This window comes from Bemisia tabaci, chromosome 4, assembly GCF_918797505.1.
Source record: "Bemisia tabaci chromosome 4, PGI_BMITA_v3".
NCBI lineage: Eukaryota > Metazoa > Arthropoda > Insecta > Hemiptera > Aleyrodidae > Bemisia > Bemisia tabaci.
The window spans coordinates 12,469,802-12,487,486 of record NC_092796.1 but is presented as its reverse complement, the minus strand read 5'-3'; the positions used below and the strand labels follow the sequence as shown (position 1 = coordinate 12,487,486).

The window sequence follows — 17,685 nt, the reverse complement described above, 5'->3', positions numbered from 1 at the left end:
AATAAGAATTAATGATTTATTATAAGTCACTGACAGTTATGTGAAAGCTTAAATACATGCAATCAACACAGAATTTACCATATTAGAAAATCAGATGCGTCTGAAAAATTTTAAGATGGGACAAACAAAATGCTTCATAGAAGTAAGGAATGAGTTCATGGCAGAATTTTAATCAATTACGCTAAAATGAACGGAAACATTGGAAATTAAGACTGTGGAGAGTGATGGAGGACTACAAATTTAAATTACATAAAATGCAGTCCCAATAACAGATAATGCTCTTCAATTACTGAACATTGCTTCTATTTCCGTTAACTATACAATCAATGCCTACAATAAGCCTGGAAAAAGGATATCCTTGATAAAACTGTAAAAACACGTACATAAATTGCAGAGTTACAAAATCTTTGCTCTTATTTTATTTTTCCAGAGGAAGCCGAACCAACGCCATGGTTCGTTATTCTCATAGAATATTCTTCACACAGAAAAAATATCACCGAAATTTTCAAGAATTTACATTGAAAAGTTTTCTATTTGGGAAATAAAATATGGTGAGAATTCTGCAACACTGTAAACCAAGATACGCGTTTCTGCAGTTTCACCGTCAATGTGAACTTCAGCACTGCAATGCTTGTTCCTCTTTTCAGAGCTTTACAAGGAAATGATCCACACAGGAGAAAATCCAGAGAACCCTTTATCAAGATTTAATCTTGAGCACTTACATCGAATATATGAATCACCGTTGTTTACCACATGAAATTTTTGAAAAAAGGAACAAGTATGGTATTGCTTCAGTTCGTGCCTCACCTTCTGGCCTATTAAAATTGACTTAGAATACTGTTAATGGTACAAAAAATAATCCTGTCTATGAGAAAAGAGAAGGCTGACAAGAGATTAACAAAATAGCTTCTTATTCGGACAGCAGCTAAGTCAATGACTTTATGAAATGCCACACAACAAAGAGGAAAATATAGCTTAGAATTTTAAAATGATGACACATCACACATGGCAATTCTCCTCAGAAAGCATGAGATGAAACCCTGAGGAGGTTCCAGACAAAAGAGTAATGAAAAGTACTGAACTGGGGTATATTTCCTGAATGCTAATTTTTCTCTGAGGGTACCCAGACTGGTGAAAAATTCTGGGAAAGAACAGACGCCACCTTAAAAGTGGAGATTGATAAAAAGGCTCTTGGCTTATTTGGACTTAAACTTTGGGGGGAGCATAAAATTTTTTAATCCTCTGGCTTTAAGCGAGAGAAGGACCTCATGATACTTTCCTCCCACTTGTAAAAAAATATAACAATGCTACATGAAAATGTAAGTGTGTAAAAGTGCTGTCTCCTATGACTTGGAGCTAGTTGGTTATTTTCCAGTTAACGTTAGCGCTACTTTCACAAATAGGAAAAAGTGAATTGTACTGTCTCCTGCAGCACTCTCAACATTAAAAAAAGGTGTAAAAAAGCATGTGATAACAGAAACGGAGGATTGTCGGCAGATAAATAATAGTCTTCCTCTCGCAGTTTTTGCATTTTTATGAGAATGGTTCTTGCGTTGATTGGAATATAACCAGTGATATATAAATACTATTGGCACCACTAGCGACATTTGTAAGCTATACCGTTTTTCTCAGAGGAGCAGTCTCAGTCAGACTCAATCGAAGATTCCAGGATAAATTTTAAGCAAAATTCATCTTGCTACTCATGTACTTCAAGTACATGATAAAAATAAATAAAATGATGAAAACCTGAGAGGATGCCCATTCCCCAATTATTCAGCCTGACAGTTGAGTACAAACTGGTAGTGCAATCACATGAAATGATTGTAAGCTAAGATATTTACCAACAGTTCATGAAAAACAATTATGAGTGCTGATAAAGAATGAAAGTGGTACTGACATAAGGTAGGGGTAAGCAAATGCATGATTAAGGAAAATGAAATGAGAGGTGATGGACGAAATCTTTATTAATTCTGCATTAACAGTGATCCCAAAAGCTAACTGGTAGAAGTCAATTGATTGTTTTTATATACCTTGCAATACTGGTGCTAAAAATGGTACCTATGTTAACTCTCTTGCCTTCATTATTTTTAGAGAATTTTAACAGAACAAATCAGTCCAAAGGAAAAGCAAGGCAAGATTGAAATTTTGAGATGGTTGCGAAAGCATGATTCTTGATTTTCTGCAAGGTTATATGTACAAAGAATAATAGATATATGAGCAATTAAAAGGCTGCACTCTCATTTCAACAATTCCAGTAATTTAAAAATTTTAACCATAAGCTTAAATACTCAAGACTCCTGATTATCCAGAAACTAATTGTTGGTGTCAAGTTTCAATGGAAGACAGTATGATGCATGCACAATCATCTGTTCAGTATTGTTTGTACGCCTGTCTGACCAAGATGTTGATTCTAATCAATTATATCTGTATGATTCAGTGTTACTACCTTCGTTGATTATTTTGATTTTCAGCTATCCAGATTCATCTGGTCCTGATCAATCTGGATAATTGGGAGTCCCGTGTCGTAAGAAGTAATATGAACATAGTAGAATCAAAAATTTTTACATGATAAATATGTCGGACTTGGAAGTCAAAAATCTGACAATAATTTTGTGATACCGGAAAATATTATCAACTCCACAATTGCCTTCAATGAAATTAGTAACTTTCAAAATGTGTTGATTGGTTTAACTCTAGGAACGCAAAACGTAATAGGAATCATAAAGATTTTTTTTTTCAGATCTGTATAGTATAATTTTGTGTTTGAGTCACGATTTGCACCTTTAATCAAGAATGAAAATTAGAAAAACTGGCAGAAATCACACTCATGAGTATGCGACATTAGAGACAAGTGAGTTTTATCAAAAGCGTAAGAATGAAAAAAGTGGAGATTCTTGAATGCTGTGAGATGATGAGAAATTACACCAGAATTTGTCGGGTACCCGGAATTATGCGAATTACAAACAAATTTCCTAGAATTTCTCTCTTGAATTTTCATTGTGATTACTGTCTTTAAACAAGAAATATAATAATAACAACAACAACAACAATGACAATAAAAATAATAAAGTGAATAGGACAGAGACAATGATACGAAAACAAAGATGGTGAGAATAAGGATTGAGTTTTTGAGAGAAGTGGATAACTCAACGCGACAGGTTCAGCATTACAATAGAAAAGTTTGCGTTGTCAGATGAACTAAAGTAATTAAGTGAAATTACATTCATTTCTCAAAAGCAGAGTGTCAGCTGATTTGGCAAAGTTGTAAATGAGCACAAAGTAGTATTATACCGAATGCAACTTGCATCCACAGGAAACATCACGGGAGATTTATTGAAATTAGGAAAAGAAAAGGGTCAAGAATACTAAAAAATTACTTGAAGATCAAATTTCACTTGAGAGGGTTAGCATAGACAAATTTAAGATGTAAAATAAAATACTTTTTAACTAAAAAAATAATAAACTTTAAGAGAAAATATTAATAGAAAGAAATAAATAATTCATCCGTTAGATGGAGTCAAGTCTTGGAATTTAGTCCACAATATTCAAGTGGGTTCAGTTAAGTAATATTTTGATTGTATTTAACTAATGACGAAATGGACAGGAAACAAAAATAAACTTTCAGCACGGAACAAGAAAGGAGAGATGTTTCAATTGAAAAGCGGTGATAGGAATTTTTAGCCGCTTTTGAAAAGTAAGATGGCAACTTGGCCCAGATAGAAATAGATAAAATGCCTAGTTTCATGGGTAACATAGCTACCAAAATTTCGTCCAACGATACAGTGCCAAGTGGGATTGTATTTCTTGTCAAACTCCTTCTTGATGAAAGCTGCAATATCCTGTAACAGATAAGTATCATCCAACAATTATCGTAACCGCCAATTCTTTTCCATATTTTAGAGACTGTCCAGCAGAGAATGGAGGGTCCTGAGTATCACAAATTTTACTATTGACTTAGTGCTACTTACCACAGCATTGAAGAATGTTATACAAACATTTTGCCAAAAATGTCAAATTGAATAGTTTTGGCAGCTTACAATTTGAAAGAGATAGCTTGAAAAAACTGTTTAAGAATTCATCTGCAAGGTCTGGTGCTAAAAATTGTTTTCACAAAATGTACTACATTTCAACGATGCAGGATTTTCACTTGCAAATGGTATTTTCACTAGGGGACTATTGAGCATATCTAATTAAAACTTTCACTGATTTTTTTTTTCTATTACATACAACAATAAGCAGACTTTTGGACAGAAATCGCTACATTATGTTCCTTTTTTTTTTTTTTTTTTTTTACTACTACTTCAAATAGCCCGCAAGGCCTAATTCTGCGCTTTAGTACCGGCCCCCCTCCGTCCCTACTGAACTTTCAGTCCCAGGCAATCATTATTTGAGACCATCAAACTCTCCGTCGCCTGGCTGGGAATCAAACCCGGGACCTCCCGATTACAGAGCTAGCGCTACAACCACTACACCATAGAAATCCGACAAAAAAAAAAATCCGTACGTTCAAGTAAATTTATTTTAATTTTAAATTAACCTTTTGAACCTCGAGTCTAACTTTTAATTAACCATAACAAATAGTTATGGTTGGGATTATTTTGTTCAGACCGTACTTACTCTGTGAGTAATTGTGCCATTCATTGGCCACAGAAAGCGGCAGAGTAGGCTCACAAGGGGAGTCTACGAAGTGACATCCTGGGATTGGGTTCATTTTGCTTGTACATGAAGAAGAGACAAATCTAAGGTTGACGTATTTTTTTTTAGCCGCCAACTCCCAACCGTTCTCGAGATATCGATTTTTAAAGTTACGATTTTTGCACGTTTCCGCGCGGAGTTCCGGCGAGTCAACTGAGCGCCGGCAAGCTGCACGAAGCGCGTTTCCTATCAGCGCTGCAGACCGGCCATCCTTATCAACAGTTCCGTGGCCGAGTGGTAGAGTGTTCGCCTACTGTTCCATCGATCGCGGGTTCGAATCCCGCTTCATGCCGTAGCTTTTAGGGTACGCCGCAATGCGTTTTTACAAGTTTTCTTTATTTTTATCACACACCAAGGGGTCCGCCCCCTGGCCGCTGCGCGGCCCAACCCCCGGGGCAAAAAGGCGCGCTTCGCGGCGAGCGAAATCATCGAAATCGACCGTTGACGGTTGCAAATTCAGAGTAAGGAAAAAGTCATTAAGAATATTGTGTGGTGAGAAATTTTTATTTGAAACATCATTTTATCATTCAATTAAAATTATTTACCCAGTAACCGTCAACGGTCGATTTCGATGATTTCGCTCGCCGCGAAGCGCGCCTTTTTGCCCGGGGGTTGGGCCGCGCAGCGGCCAGGGGGCGGACCCCTTGGTGTGTGATAAAAATAAAGAAAACTTGTAAAAACGCATTGCGGCGTACCCTAAAAGCTACGGCATGAAGCGGGATTCGAACCCGCGATCGATGGAACAGTAGGCGAACACTCTACCACTCGGCCACGGAACTGTTGATAAGGATGGCCGGTCTGCAGCGCTGATAGGAAACGCGCTTCGTGCAGCTTGCCGGCGCTCAGTTGACTCGCTGGAACTCCGCGCGGAAACGTGCAAAAATCTTAACTTTAAAAATCGATATCTCGAGAACGGTTGGGAGTTGGCGGCTAAAAAAAAAATACGTCAACCTTAGATTTGTCTCTTCTTCATGTACAAGCAAAATGAACCCAATCCCAGGATGTCACTTCGTAGACTCCCCTTGTCAGTTTAATTAAAAGTACTTAGGGCTGTTCTATCAGTTGTCGGTAAGCTACTGAAAAAGTTACGATAAGAGCACTCTTACCAATAGCGATCTCAGTTTTCGGAGCTGATGAAAATAAGCTATTGCCATGTGTGCATCTATTTCACGTTCCGCCGCGTCAGGCAATCTGACAAACTGACACACGGGGCAACAATACACTGAGTGCGAGCTCTCAAAACTCCGATAAGACTGGCTGTTAACGATATCATCGCCACTGTCCGTACTGCCACTAGCTTCAGTAAGATATGATACCGATAGCGTTCCGGCAAGAATTCGTTTGAACACCCCTAGTTTAAAGTTTTATGAACGAAATTACCAACTGTCAACTCACTTAAGTACCTCAAGTCTTGCTTTAGAGTTATTGATGAAATGAAATATTCAGATAGTCAAAATTAGAATAATGATGATAAAATTTAGAGAAAAATGAGACTAAACTTACCTTTTCAATATTGAATTTATCCAATGCCTGTGTGGCGCAGTCTACTGCATCTTGCTGCATCTCTTCAGACATGTCCGCATTTTTGATAACTGCTTTTCTGTCAGTCATTGTGAAATTGATTGATCACGTGAAAATGTGGGAGTCCTGCAACAGATGATTGAAAATTACAAAATTGAAAAGAGTTCACAATGATCAGAGAAAAAATTCATTAGGATGATTGTATGGTGCGAAACACTTCAAAATGCCTTCAAAAGAACATGGTTAGGTATCTTTTCGCGAGTTATGAAAATGGTTGATTGTGCCCAAGACACATAAAAGAATGTGTCTGCAGTCGCATTTCACCAGGATTGTGAGGACATACAATGACAAATCACTGATCAAATCGTAAAACGTACTGGCTTGAAATTATTTCAGTTGTAATGCAGTGGTTTTGCAGAGTGTTCTGTAAGGCCAAGAATTGACCAAGAAAATGTTTTCGAAGATAAACAGTTCTGCGTTTTCAGAAGATCTCACTTTACGTCATTAATGGATTGGTTGAGGATGGCTGTCTTCACAAAGTGATAAGACCTACAATTTGAAGTAAGATGAGTCCTGTCTCAATTAGAGGTGAGTGCAATAAACCTATCCGCGTAAGGAGTGGTGCTTCGGAGAGAGATGCGAGGGTTTAAATTGAATACCCATGGCGCATATTTTGAGACTAAAAATTGAATCAATGAATTTAGAGACACTGAGCATTCATGTAAACTGACTGCAGCGTTTAAAACAAGAAAATTATACACTTTGAATGACACATGGTTACTAAGAGTCATGGGTGCTGACATATCACCTGAGGTAAGTTGCCACAGAAATGAATGCCAGAAGCTTGTGGGGAGCTGAAGGCAAAGATGAAGATTACAGAAATACACAGCGATGTTGTTGAGTGTAGGGGCAGTCGGTGAGGCGTTTAGAGATGCATTAAAAACGAGCAAAAAAGGGATGAAAATATCCTTAACTGTCAATCAATACATCAACAAATTCGGATGTAGGTGCAATGATAACTGGTTGTGCAGCTACAAATTTCGATATGTGGCTAGGGCAGGCAGATTGATTTGAGCCTACGTCGAGAATAAATAATTAAATTCATTTCTGAGTCCAGTGTTTACCTTAGCGATGATGAAAGGCGAGTTGGATCAAAACTTGAGCGGGATAGTATCACTGTAATTGCACAGCACACTTTCGGCACGATCACGAAAAAAAGCCGTAGTCTTGACAAGATTTGAACTTTCTCGATAAGCCAAAAAATTTAGATACCGCCGTTTCTCATTGGTCGAAAACCCAGAGTCCTCTTTCAGAGTCTTCTTTCATTACCCAGCATGCAAAGTTTTGTAACGCGCGATTTATTAGGCTCATTCAAATCGACGGGCGGGATATCCTAAGTCATTCGGGACTCGGTAACTATGGAAGAAAAAATTAAATAAAATATTATAAAGAAGGGAGAGAAAACCATCTAAAAATAAGAAATTCAGGGTGAGTCATACTTACGCACTGGCACTGAAAGGCACAGTAGTCTTGAAGCAAAATAAAAAAAAAGAAAAAAAACGACAAAAATTTACCTAAAAAATTTGCAGGGGGTGTGTCTATGGTGTATGGTCGCGCGGACTTAAAATTGAGGACAATCAAAATCTTGGCTGTTCCTCATTTCGAGATGCCGCAATTTGAAATTTTCTTAGTAAAAGCAAGTTTTCAATTGATTTGATCCGCTTTTTTGGTTATTTGTCCATTGAATCGGTGTTGATAGGTTTGCGTTTTTATTTTTTGTTTGATTCATGTCGATCAAATACATGCCCTCTCGTTAAATGCAGACTACCTGTCACACTCTTTTTTTTTAACTGAAAAATTCGCCTTCTGCTGCGTCTGCAGCAATTGTTGTTACGAATATGTTGTGCATGAAGATTTCAGCTCATTAAATACTTCATACTTGACACTCTCAAAGCGTTATATGTGCGAAAGCAATTCGCCTTCAGCTGCGTCTGCAGCAATTGTTGTTACGCATGTGTTGTGTGTGCTGATTTTTGCTCATTACATACTTGACTCTCTGAAAGCGTTTTATGTGCGGAAGTAGCGCAGTCTGTCGGAGAATGAACGAAGTAGGGATTGAGCAATTCATTCAATCGCACTTCTGTGGTTCTCCGACAGGGTGCTCTACTTTCGCACATTAAACGCCTTCAAAGAGTCATATATGTAATGAACTAGGATCAGCACGCACAACTTATTCGTAGCAACAATTGCCGCGGACGCAGCTGAAGGCGATTTGAAAACAACTGCACAATACAGCTAGACTGCTGGAGAGACATTTTAGCTCTTTAATTAATACTATGTTAACAATAGAGATGTATTTGATGGTCATTTCAAGGGGGATTCTTGAAGATCTTTTAAATTTGTCGGCATTTCGTTCTCGGTAAATAGGAATTGTAAAAATTGGAATTACCACCATTATAAATTTTTAAATTTTAAGTCCTCCTTTTCTGCCTCTGTATTTATTATTCTCTCCCTCACATAGAATGGGTTTCATGGTTTCATTTAAATTACGTGTAAAGCACGGTAGTGAATCTTAATCCACCCTTTGATCCGTAGATTTAATTTAATTTACACTTTCGAATTGCACGTTTGCATTTGCTTTATGTCACGTGTACCTACTATTATCAGTTTGCGGTTCAGGTGAATGAACTATGACTCTTCAAAGGTTTGCAGTTCGATAATATCTCAGCTTTTTTCGAAACATCGTAGACAGCGGAACGCTTTTTCAAACTAAAAACAGCGCGAAGAACAATAAATGGTACAGTAACAATGGGAGAATATAACAAGTTGGGTTCGGACTTGCCATGCAAATATTTCAACTCCGCGTGAAGCCGAGTTGCATACGCTAGATTTTGCAGGCGAAGTCTGAGATCTGCCCACTTCCAGCGCGCATTCGCAATTTACGGCTCTCGTGATTGAGCACGCACAGGTGCGATTTGTGTTTCACTCGAGCGTGCCTATGCAAAACTCGGCTGCCACAAATAGCATGAGGTTCCATTTTCTGTCTAGCACTAATTTTGGAATTGTCTATTTTCCAGATAGAAAAATAAGATAGAAAGAAAATGGAAAGAAAATAGATGTATTCCGAAAATAGAAGTAGGAAAATTATTAAAAAAACTTCTATTTTCTGTCTATGTTCCGGGCACTAAATACAAGGAAAATGGACAATTTTGTTGTCTACATTCAGTGTTTTTCCTATATGTTTTCTGAATTTTAAATTTCTAAGAAATAGATAAAGAAAATATCCAATTCGTCTCTATTTTCCATCAGGTTTTTGGATCTTTTTCTTAAGGAAAAAGCAGTCAATTTTCTAGACGGAAAATAGCTCCATTTTGTAGACAGGAAATAGGCGTATTATCTCTGATAAATAGTGAAACTTGCTTTAAATTTTCTGTCTGCTTTCCATAATGCTACTTTTCCTTTCTTTTCTAAATTGTTTTCATTAATTTTTTTTTCATAAAATATTTTCATTTTGCTACTTGGGACCAAATACCCCATATGTGTTCTCTGTGGATTTTTATGAAGCAGGAGTGAAGCAAATTCACATACAGAGAAGTAAAAAAAATTGTTCATAAATTTTTTAAAAAAGAAATGACAAGAGATGTAACACTTTGATCAGCACAACGCATTTTTTTTTGACCATCAATGTGTGTGCTGGAGTCAAGAAACATCATAAAGAATATTCTATGTTCGTTTAGTCTCCTCTTAAAAATAAAATTGGAACGGAGAAATTATAACCAAGGTACGCATTTGTTTTACCATTAACACAACTGACATGAAAAATTGAAGTACTTAAATTTGATTCATACAAATGAAAATTCCTTGAATTAACTTACTGAGAGTGCGAGTATAAAGGAGAAAAAAGTGATTCAAAACCAGATTACAAGGTAAGAGACTATATTTTCTCTTGCTTGACATTTGCAAGTATTTAATATGTACAACTCCTATTTATACAAGAAACGGATACAAAGTAGAAAGGAAATCTGATGATATTGGACAAGAACTAAAAGTGAAAACACTATACAAAATTTGCAAATAACTATGGCAGAACTCAAAGCAATATGGAATTTTATGGAATTTGGATGAAAAATCAAAATTAGTTTCTGAGCACCATTTTTTTTTTAGAGGAAAAAAAAACTTCTGTCCCTCCAATCAAGTCACGGGCGAAATTAAAAAATACAATCTTTTGACTTGATCAGGACAAAGAAACAATCTTTCTAACATGTACCTATTGATAATCTTGAAGACATATGCTGCAAGTTTCTTCTCCCGTTAATTTCATTTGACTATTTCATATCATCACAAATTTATTCTCAACAGCATCAATAAAAGCTAGAGCAGAATAAAAAGCCTGCCCCTAACAGTTTGCAGCTTATCAGATAACTCTTCAATTTTTTTAAAACAGCAAAATAACTATAAAAAAAATTATCTCTTTAATGAGACCTAAACTTTACTACAGGTTACAGAACAGGAAGAAACTTAAAAAATGTAAACCTAAAACTGAAAAATATTGTTTTTTTCATCCAGAGAAAGTCTTAGAGCACAAATTTTCATTTGATTTTGTTATAATAATATTGTCATCATTGGGGGGGGGGGGGGGTGTTATAAAAGAAAACAAAGAAAAAATAAAAGTGGCCGATTGCTATAATTTTTTGAAATACAGTAAGAATGAGGCATATGAAATCAGTGTAATTTCCCACGTTTTGCACAGAGGATTGAGGGTATGCTTATTTATTGGCACATTTAAGAGGATGCATACACCATCATGTTAGTTTGGTATTTTTGTGCTGTGAAACTTGTATTTAAGTGCTGAAACTTTGTGCCTAATTTTATGAAAATAATAACAATGAGATTGAAAAGAAAGTTTTAAGAGACGAGGAAAAAAAGAGAGAAATACTTAAAATTCTTTGAGAGGTAAGTATGTCTATTCTTTTGACTAAAACAGGAAATATTAACGGATGAAATTGCCAAGTTGCAGCTCTTTCCTTTTTTTTCTTTTATTATACAAAACTAAACAGCGGTTTTTCTTGAAACGTTTTGTGAAATTTTTCCGTTGTTCAAAGTTCACAAAAAATTCGGAGGAAATATTTTAGTTGATTTTCTTAACAAGAAAATAATAATAATAAAAAAACACTATCATACATTCGAAATGCTGCAATGCAAATATGCATTTCTTGACTTGGTCATCAATGTGTTGGGAGAACTTAGAAGTTAATGTTTAATCTGTATTCTTTAGGAAGCACAAAATGAGCATAAAAAGAGAGAGGGAGAGAGAAAACTCAAGATTATTTGAATGGGTACTTTACAGGCTACCACCTTGGATATTTGAAACTTTAGTGATGGCAAAATAGCGACTGCCATGACTTCAATTATTCATCTTCCGAACTAAGGAACGTAACTTGATTGTGCTGTTTTAGTATGTCTAACTTACACTTTATTTGTTTACAGGAAAATTCGTTACAAGAATTTTCCTGAGATTTCAATGATTTTTCTTCACTCTTGTGAGAGGAGACTGTGAAATTTTTAGACTAAGTTGTAGAATGGTTCTCCACGAAAAAATAAAATGTTCATGGGAATATTGAAATGTTACGGACAAGATACATTTCTCCGTCCAGAAGAAGACAAATTGTGATATCTGTGCAGGAATTTTAAAGAACTCAACAGGTTTCACTACTTGTAGTTTCAGACTTTAAGAGATAATTATTAATCTTATTTTGTTAAACAATATTTTAAAGATGATCTTGATCTTAATTTTATACATTTTGCTATACAATGCAAGAACGGATTCAGTCTATTACAGAACACACATCAAAGAAATGTTCCAAAGAGAAACGTATGCTTCTTGCACTATAAATCTGCTATTTAACAGCTCACAATTTTGAAACAGTTTCCTGAAAATAATAGGAGCTATATCCTATACTTTTTCAAGTAAAATATCTTCTACAAGAAGAAACTAATAATATATTTTAATTCAGCTAAAACACCCTTGAGCAGAGTGGCTTTCTCTATTAACAGAAAATACCTGACGATAAGAGAGGTTGTGGTCCTCAATAGGTTTCTAGCGAACTAGACTTATTTCTTTTCAGTCTTTACAAACTTCTGAATTCCAATCACATTTAAGGTAGAATCATATTTACTGAACATAACAGCTTCAAGATAGATATCTATTTAGTGCGCAATGATGATGCATAAAACTTTACCCACAATCAGAAAATTCCTCTACAGCAGCAGTGTAAAATTTAATTACGTTACTTACATGATGCATGAATTTATGTCACTTATCCTTTCAAAATAAATTTATATTTTGGAGGTACAAGGCAATTTTCAGTTTTTCTCTCAATCTTCTTATATTTCTTCCTTTTTAAAATAGACACGTTAGGACAAAATCTAAATGCATGATATAATGCAATATAAATATCATTTTTATTAGGAGCACAATGAGGCTTATCGTTACACTGAATAGCAACTACTTGAGAGAAAAAAAAACCTTTCAAGTGGATGAGTTCACAAAAATTTCCTCACATTTAAAGTCTGTAGGTAATTATAGAGGATCTAAATTATAATAAAAGAGCTAATAATCGTCAAAATCTTTATAAAGACACTGTACAATTCCTTTATTACCCTTAACTACTTATGTAATTCGTTCATTAAAAAGGATGGTGCTGTTGATGGAATAAAAGCCACATTCCAAGAGCAGTGTGGTAAACTGCTTGCAGGCTCATCAGGGATGTCCATAATTGTTTATGAATGATAAGGGGTGAAAAGTGTGGGAGAGATTAAACATTAAAACAATATATTTTTTTTAAATTTAAGAGCTGCTGAATGTTTCTAATTTATTTGAGAGCAAAAAAAAAAAAAAAAAAAAAATGAGCTGCATGTTCTTATATAGGGGCTGTTGAAATTACCAGAAAGAAATCAATAGATGAAAACCGATCATTATTTTGTCCTTTATGGAAACAGCATCATGCTTTTACTTCTTTTATCAAACATAGCCTGGCTATTTTAAAATGTATGCAAACGGAGGTTGGGAAACTATTAGGTATAGATTAATTTAGCAGCATGAGACAGCATTTTACAAACTATAGGTATCATACAAACTGCGGAGGGAGGTTGATATTTGGTAAAAAAAATAAAAAAAGGGCCTGATGTATTCTGATCAAAGCTACTGTTTCAAATAACATCAGATGCTAACCCTACTTTTGGTTTAAAAATTTCTGTGGTTGGCTACAATCTTCAGATTATTTAGAATAGCTGAACAGCTGTGCCCTTCTTTCTGAACTTAGCACTAAGCAAAAACAAACTTGAATTAAAAATTAATGAAACTTCAAAATAAGTAAAGCATAAAAAAGATACCAGAAACCAGGATTACCAAACAATTTTGAGAATAAAAAACAAACAAATCCATAAAAATATTCTTCAATTCACTCTACTCTCTTTTGATATCGATTTTCAAACCATAATTTCACAAGAGTTCACAAAAAATTATCTTATTATGAGGAGGACCTGACAGATGATGACAATCCATGACAAAGCACTGTGTGAGGTTTTTTCTTCTTCTTTTTCTATCCAGGAGACTATCTTTACAATTAAAACGAAGAAAAAAAAGTATTACGTTCCTTACGGATGAAAAATGAAAAGATTTATCAATGATGAAATTACTAAACCTCATATCTTGCTTTACAGTAGGTAATGCAGTTTTCTGACACATTTTGCTTTCTTCAGAGATGACTGATCACCAAATTTTCTTCAAAGTCCATTTTGCTCCTGTACAAAATATTCTCTGAAAATTTTGAACAGAATATTAAGTAAAATCCTCTCAGAAAAATTAAGTAAAAGCAGAGATTTTGAGATGCCACATTTGCGACAGAAGTTTCTGCAGTTTCACCTTTGATATGCATTGTATTAACTATTTAAATAAATCACAACAAAGACAAGGATGATCGATTGAACACAGCATTAGCTCAGCTGAAGAGTACCTATGATGCACAGCTTAATTTAAGTATACAAACTTGCCAAAGGATGATAAAACTGCCATGTGGATGAATAAGCGTACATAGACAACCTTACTTGTTTCTAGCTAAAGGAGGATTGTATGTTTGAAAGGTTCACAGGTTTAGAATTAACTGAAAATGAAACTCACAAGGACTGGGTAGTTCAAATGTACGGGAGCCAAGATTTTCTGAGAGGAAGTTATGAAATTGAAAACTAGGTGATCACATTTCTATCCCATGCACTCTCAAATATGGACAGATTCCCTTTACTTAAATAATGTATTTTCAACTCATGAGGACCTTCGGATGAGGAATACACTATGGGAATGGCTTCTTCAAGTGACTTGAGTCTTGCTAAATCCAGTGCTAATCCTCTTTTAGAGCTATAGTTGGGGCAAGTTTGGCATAAACATGATTCAGGGGCTGTCTCATTCAATTCTTGATGAATGTCCATCAATTTCTAGCAATTTTTGAGACCAGCACAACTCAACGGCAGTTGGTACATCAATCGACATACCTACCGGACTATTTTCATTCAAATTGTGTCTAGAATTTCCATGAATTTTGCCCTGCACAGGAAGAGAAGACAACTTGGCCTAACTTAGCTTTGGCTTCATAGGTCCTCAGGAGCTAAAAAGACTTCGCTATAAAGAAATTTTTTTCATATTAAGGAAAAGTGCACAAGTTAAAAATTTACCGAAAACTGACATACAAACTTAGGTCAATATCAGTCAAATAAATTATATCTGATAGACTCAGCACTAAGTTCTTTCAGCATGGCTCCTTCAGAAAACCTTGAATATACACAGAAGTAATCGACAGTTGATACCCGTGGAGACCTTTCGCCTCAAAAGGAAACTGAAGCTGGCACTTGACCTCTGTGAGGCCATGAAATGTCAATTGCAGCATGCGCATTGGATGATGCTTTAGAAGTACCTCAAAATTCTGATCAGCCGATATAACATAAGACTTCCCTACCATTGTGCTGCAATGGCGCTACGCTTTACACAATTACAGCACTACATCTTGCCAAAGTAAGCTCATCGAAGATTATTAGCTCATAGATCTGTTACTATCTGAGTAAAACAACTTTTTTTCATGCTAAGATGCAATTTCTTGCTTCAAGATGAAATCGTTACTCTGTCAAATAAACTCATTTGAAAAAGAGTTGACCAAGTTCAAACGCTGTACTTCCTTTCTGAAGGTAAGTAAATTCTTGTGCCTTATACTCACAGCCAATTTGTAAAAGTCCTGGACACTCTTAGTTTGCCAAGGTGATGATTGCTTTGCCAAAATTATTAAAGTAAAACAAAAATAGTTGAAGAGGTAAGATAAGGTACTTGATGATAGAACTGGGGAAAGAAAAGAATGAATAAACGTCACATCAACCTGAAAGCATCATTTTTCAGTTGGCTCATTGATTACCATATAATTTTATAGTGAATGGTGCCATATTCCGATGTGACAATCGTCCATTATTTTCTTTCCTCAGTTCTGGCAGAATTGCTTACATAAAAAACAGTAGCCTTCTAGGCTGGAAATTGGATTTTAATTGTACGTCAAAAGAAGTTTACGATTCTATCCAGAAAGGAAAGCTACAAAAACTTAATTAATTACCTTTCATTCAGCAATCACTGGACTCAGTTAAGAAATGATACACTGCGACTTAGTTTGAATATCACCATTGGCCTTATCAATTTCTAATAAGATTGTGTGAAATATATCTGCCACAGCTTCGTTTTGCTTTGCAGAGGCTTCGAGAAACACAGCTTTCCAGGAATCCGCAAGTCTCTTTCCTTCCTCGTAGCTTATCATACGCTCCATGTGTAGATCCTTTTTGTTTCCAACAAGCACCAGCGGAACGTGAATCTTGCCAGTCATATCTAAGAGCTTATCATAGATAACTTGCACCACTTCAAAAGATTTGGGAGATGTTATGGAATATACGAGCACATAGCCATGAATATCCATTGAGTACTGCCCGGGGAAAATTGAGTATTCATCTTGTCCCGCAGTATCCACAAGGTCTAAGTCATATTCTTGATTAGCCACTCGCGTCGTTTTCGCGAAAGTATTTTCGATAGTGGGATCATACGAGTCCACAAACTGACCGTCAACGAATCGAAGACTTAAAGATGATTTACCAACCGATCTGTAGCCCATTATGGCAATTTTTCTTTGCTTCGGAGGCATGATAACAGTTGGAAGCCAAACACATTTGGTGAGAAGTTACACAATTAAAAAAATTACGAACGATCACTGTAAACGAACAAATTACAATTTGTCACTATCCGTGTATTATCATTTCACCTGATTCTAATAAAAATGCATAAAATTGCAAAAAGTAAGTAATTGCGCTGAACTTATTATCAAAACGCACTTCCTGTGTTTGTGTTGGGTTGGAACGTAGAATGTTTTTTACTGAGAGAGTACAACACACCAATGTCACCGATGCCCTTTGTTACTTTTTTTGCTATGATAGTAGTTCAGGTTGAATGAGCGGTCTGCGCTCCTGCGCGTGCGCGAAAGTCCCCTGCGCTACGCTGATTGGTTAATGCACGCTACCACGATTAAATGAGGATACGAATTTTAGCGGGAAAGTTAATTCTGCGCCTCCCCGTCAAGGACCAGTCAGTCGCCTAGCCAACTTAGCGCATGCATTCAGGGCAACCACAAATATAATATTCCTTAAAACCATAAGTGACTCTGAGAGCTCGACGCCAACGCATTTTAACGCGTTCGTTGAATTTTGACCCAAGATCTTTGTACAGCTACACCTATCCTTATTAGGTATCACGCGGTAGGTACCGAAAAAAGAAATCCTCAAAGCCGGTACCTAAAGTAACCAGATTTATTGCAATCGTAACATCAATGGTAGGAACTCTTTTTCCAAAAGAAATTTCGAGTCATACCTGCACTTATTTTAAATGGTGTATGTTTATTTTTTTTTCATTCTTTTTTTTAGAACTGAGGCGTTTAGAACCAAAACCGGCAATCTCCGATCACCTTGATTTCATGAAAAACACCATTTTCTGTCACACAAAACCTTCTTAAGATAAATATATGATTCCTTTTTTAAAAAATCACAAAAAATTATGATAGAGTCTACTGCAAATCACTCGAAAGTGATTATTGTATCCTTCATGCACAAAGTTATTTAACATCAATGTTTGAAGATTGCCGGTTTTGAAGCTGAAAATGGAGTTTGCCACTTTTGAAATTACTTTTTTTTAGATTGCCGGATTTGGAAGGGTAACCAAGCAGACTGCTGCTTTTGATGAATATACTACGGGAGGATAAACTCATCAGGCGTTGCCAAATTTCCTTTGATAAAACACGAATTTCCCGGGAAACTTATAATCATTTTCCTCCCCATTTTTCAGGTCATTTTGGTCGCTATTTTATCTAAAGCTCCTCAAAATTTCAAGGGAAAACATTC

At 35.8% G+C, this 17,685-nt stretch overlaps 2 protein-coding genes across 3 annotated transcripts; both read right to left on the bottom strand.

The window, feature by feature from the left end:
* Positions 1-2: 2 nt before the first annotated feature.
* Positions 3-7,499, bottom strand: LOC109033473 (dynein light chain 2, cytoplasmic). Of its 2 annotated transcripts, none has more exons than XM_019046103.2 (3): positions 7,341-7,499; positions 6,199-6,342; positions 3-3,839 (listed from the first exon to the last, which is right to left on the bottom strand). In XM_019046103.2, exons 2-3 carry the CDS (start codon positions 6,304-6,306, stop codon positions 3,678-3,680), a joined length of 270 nt encoding a protein of 89 aa, XP_018901648.1. In that variant the 5' UTR covers positions 6,307-6,342; positions 7,341-7,499; the 3' UTR covers positions 3-3,677. The 2 variants fall into 2 exon arrangements, with proteins under 2 accessions (XP_018901648.1, XP_018901649.1); XM_019046104.2 differs by lacking the exon at positions 7,341-7,499 and adding an exon at positions 7,025-7,226.
* Positions 7,500-10,135: 2,636 nt separating this feature from the next.
* Rheb (Ras homolog enriched in brain) lies at positions 10,136-16,675 on the bottom strand. The gene is made up of 2 exons (XM_019046144.2): positions 15,864-16,675; positions 10,136-14,035 (listed from the first exon to the last, which is right to left on the bottom strand). Exon 1 carries the CDS (start codon positions 16,437-16,439, stop codon positions 15,891-15,893), a length of 549 nt encoding a protein of 182 aa, XP_018901689.1. The 5' UTR covers positions 16,440-16,675; the 3' UTR covers positions 10,136-14,035; positions 15,864-15,890.
* Positions 16,676-17,685: the final 1,010 nt, after the last annotated feature.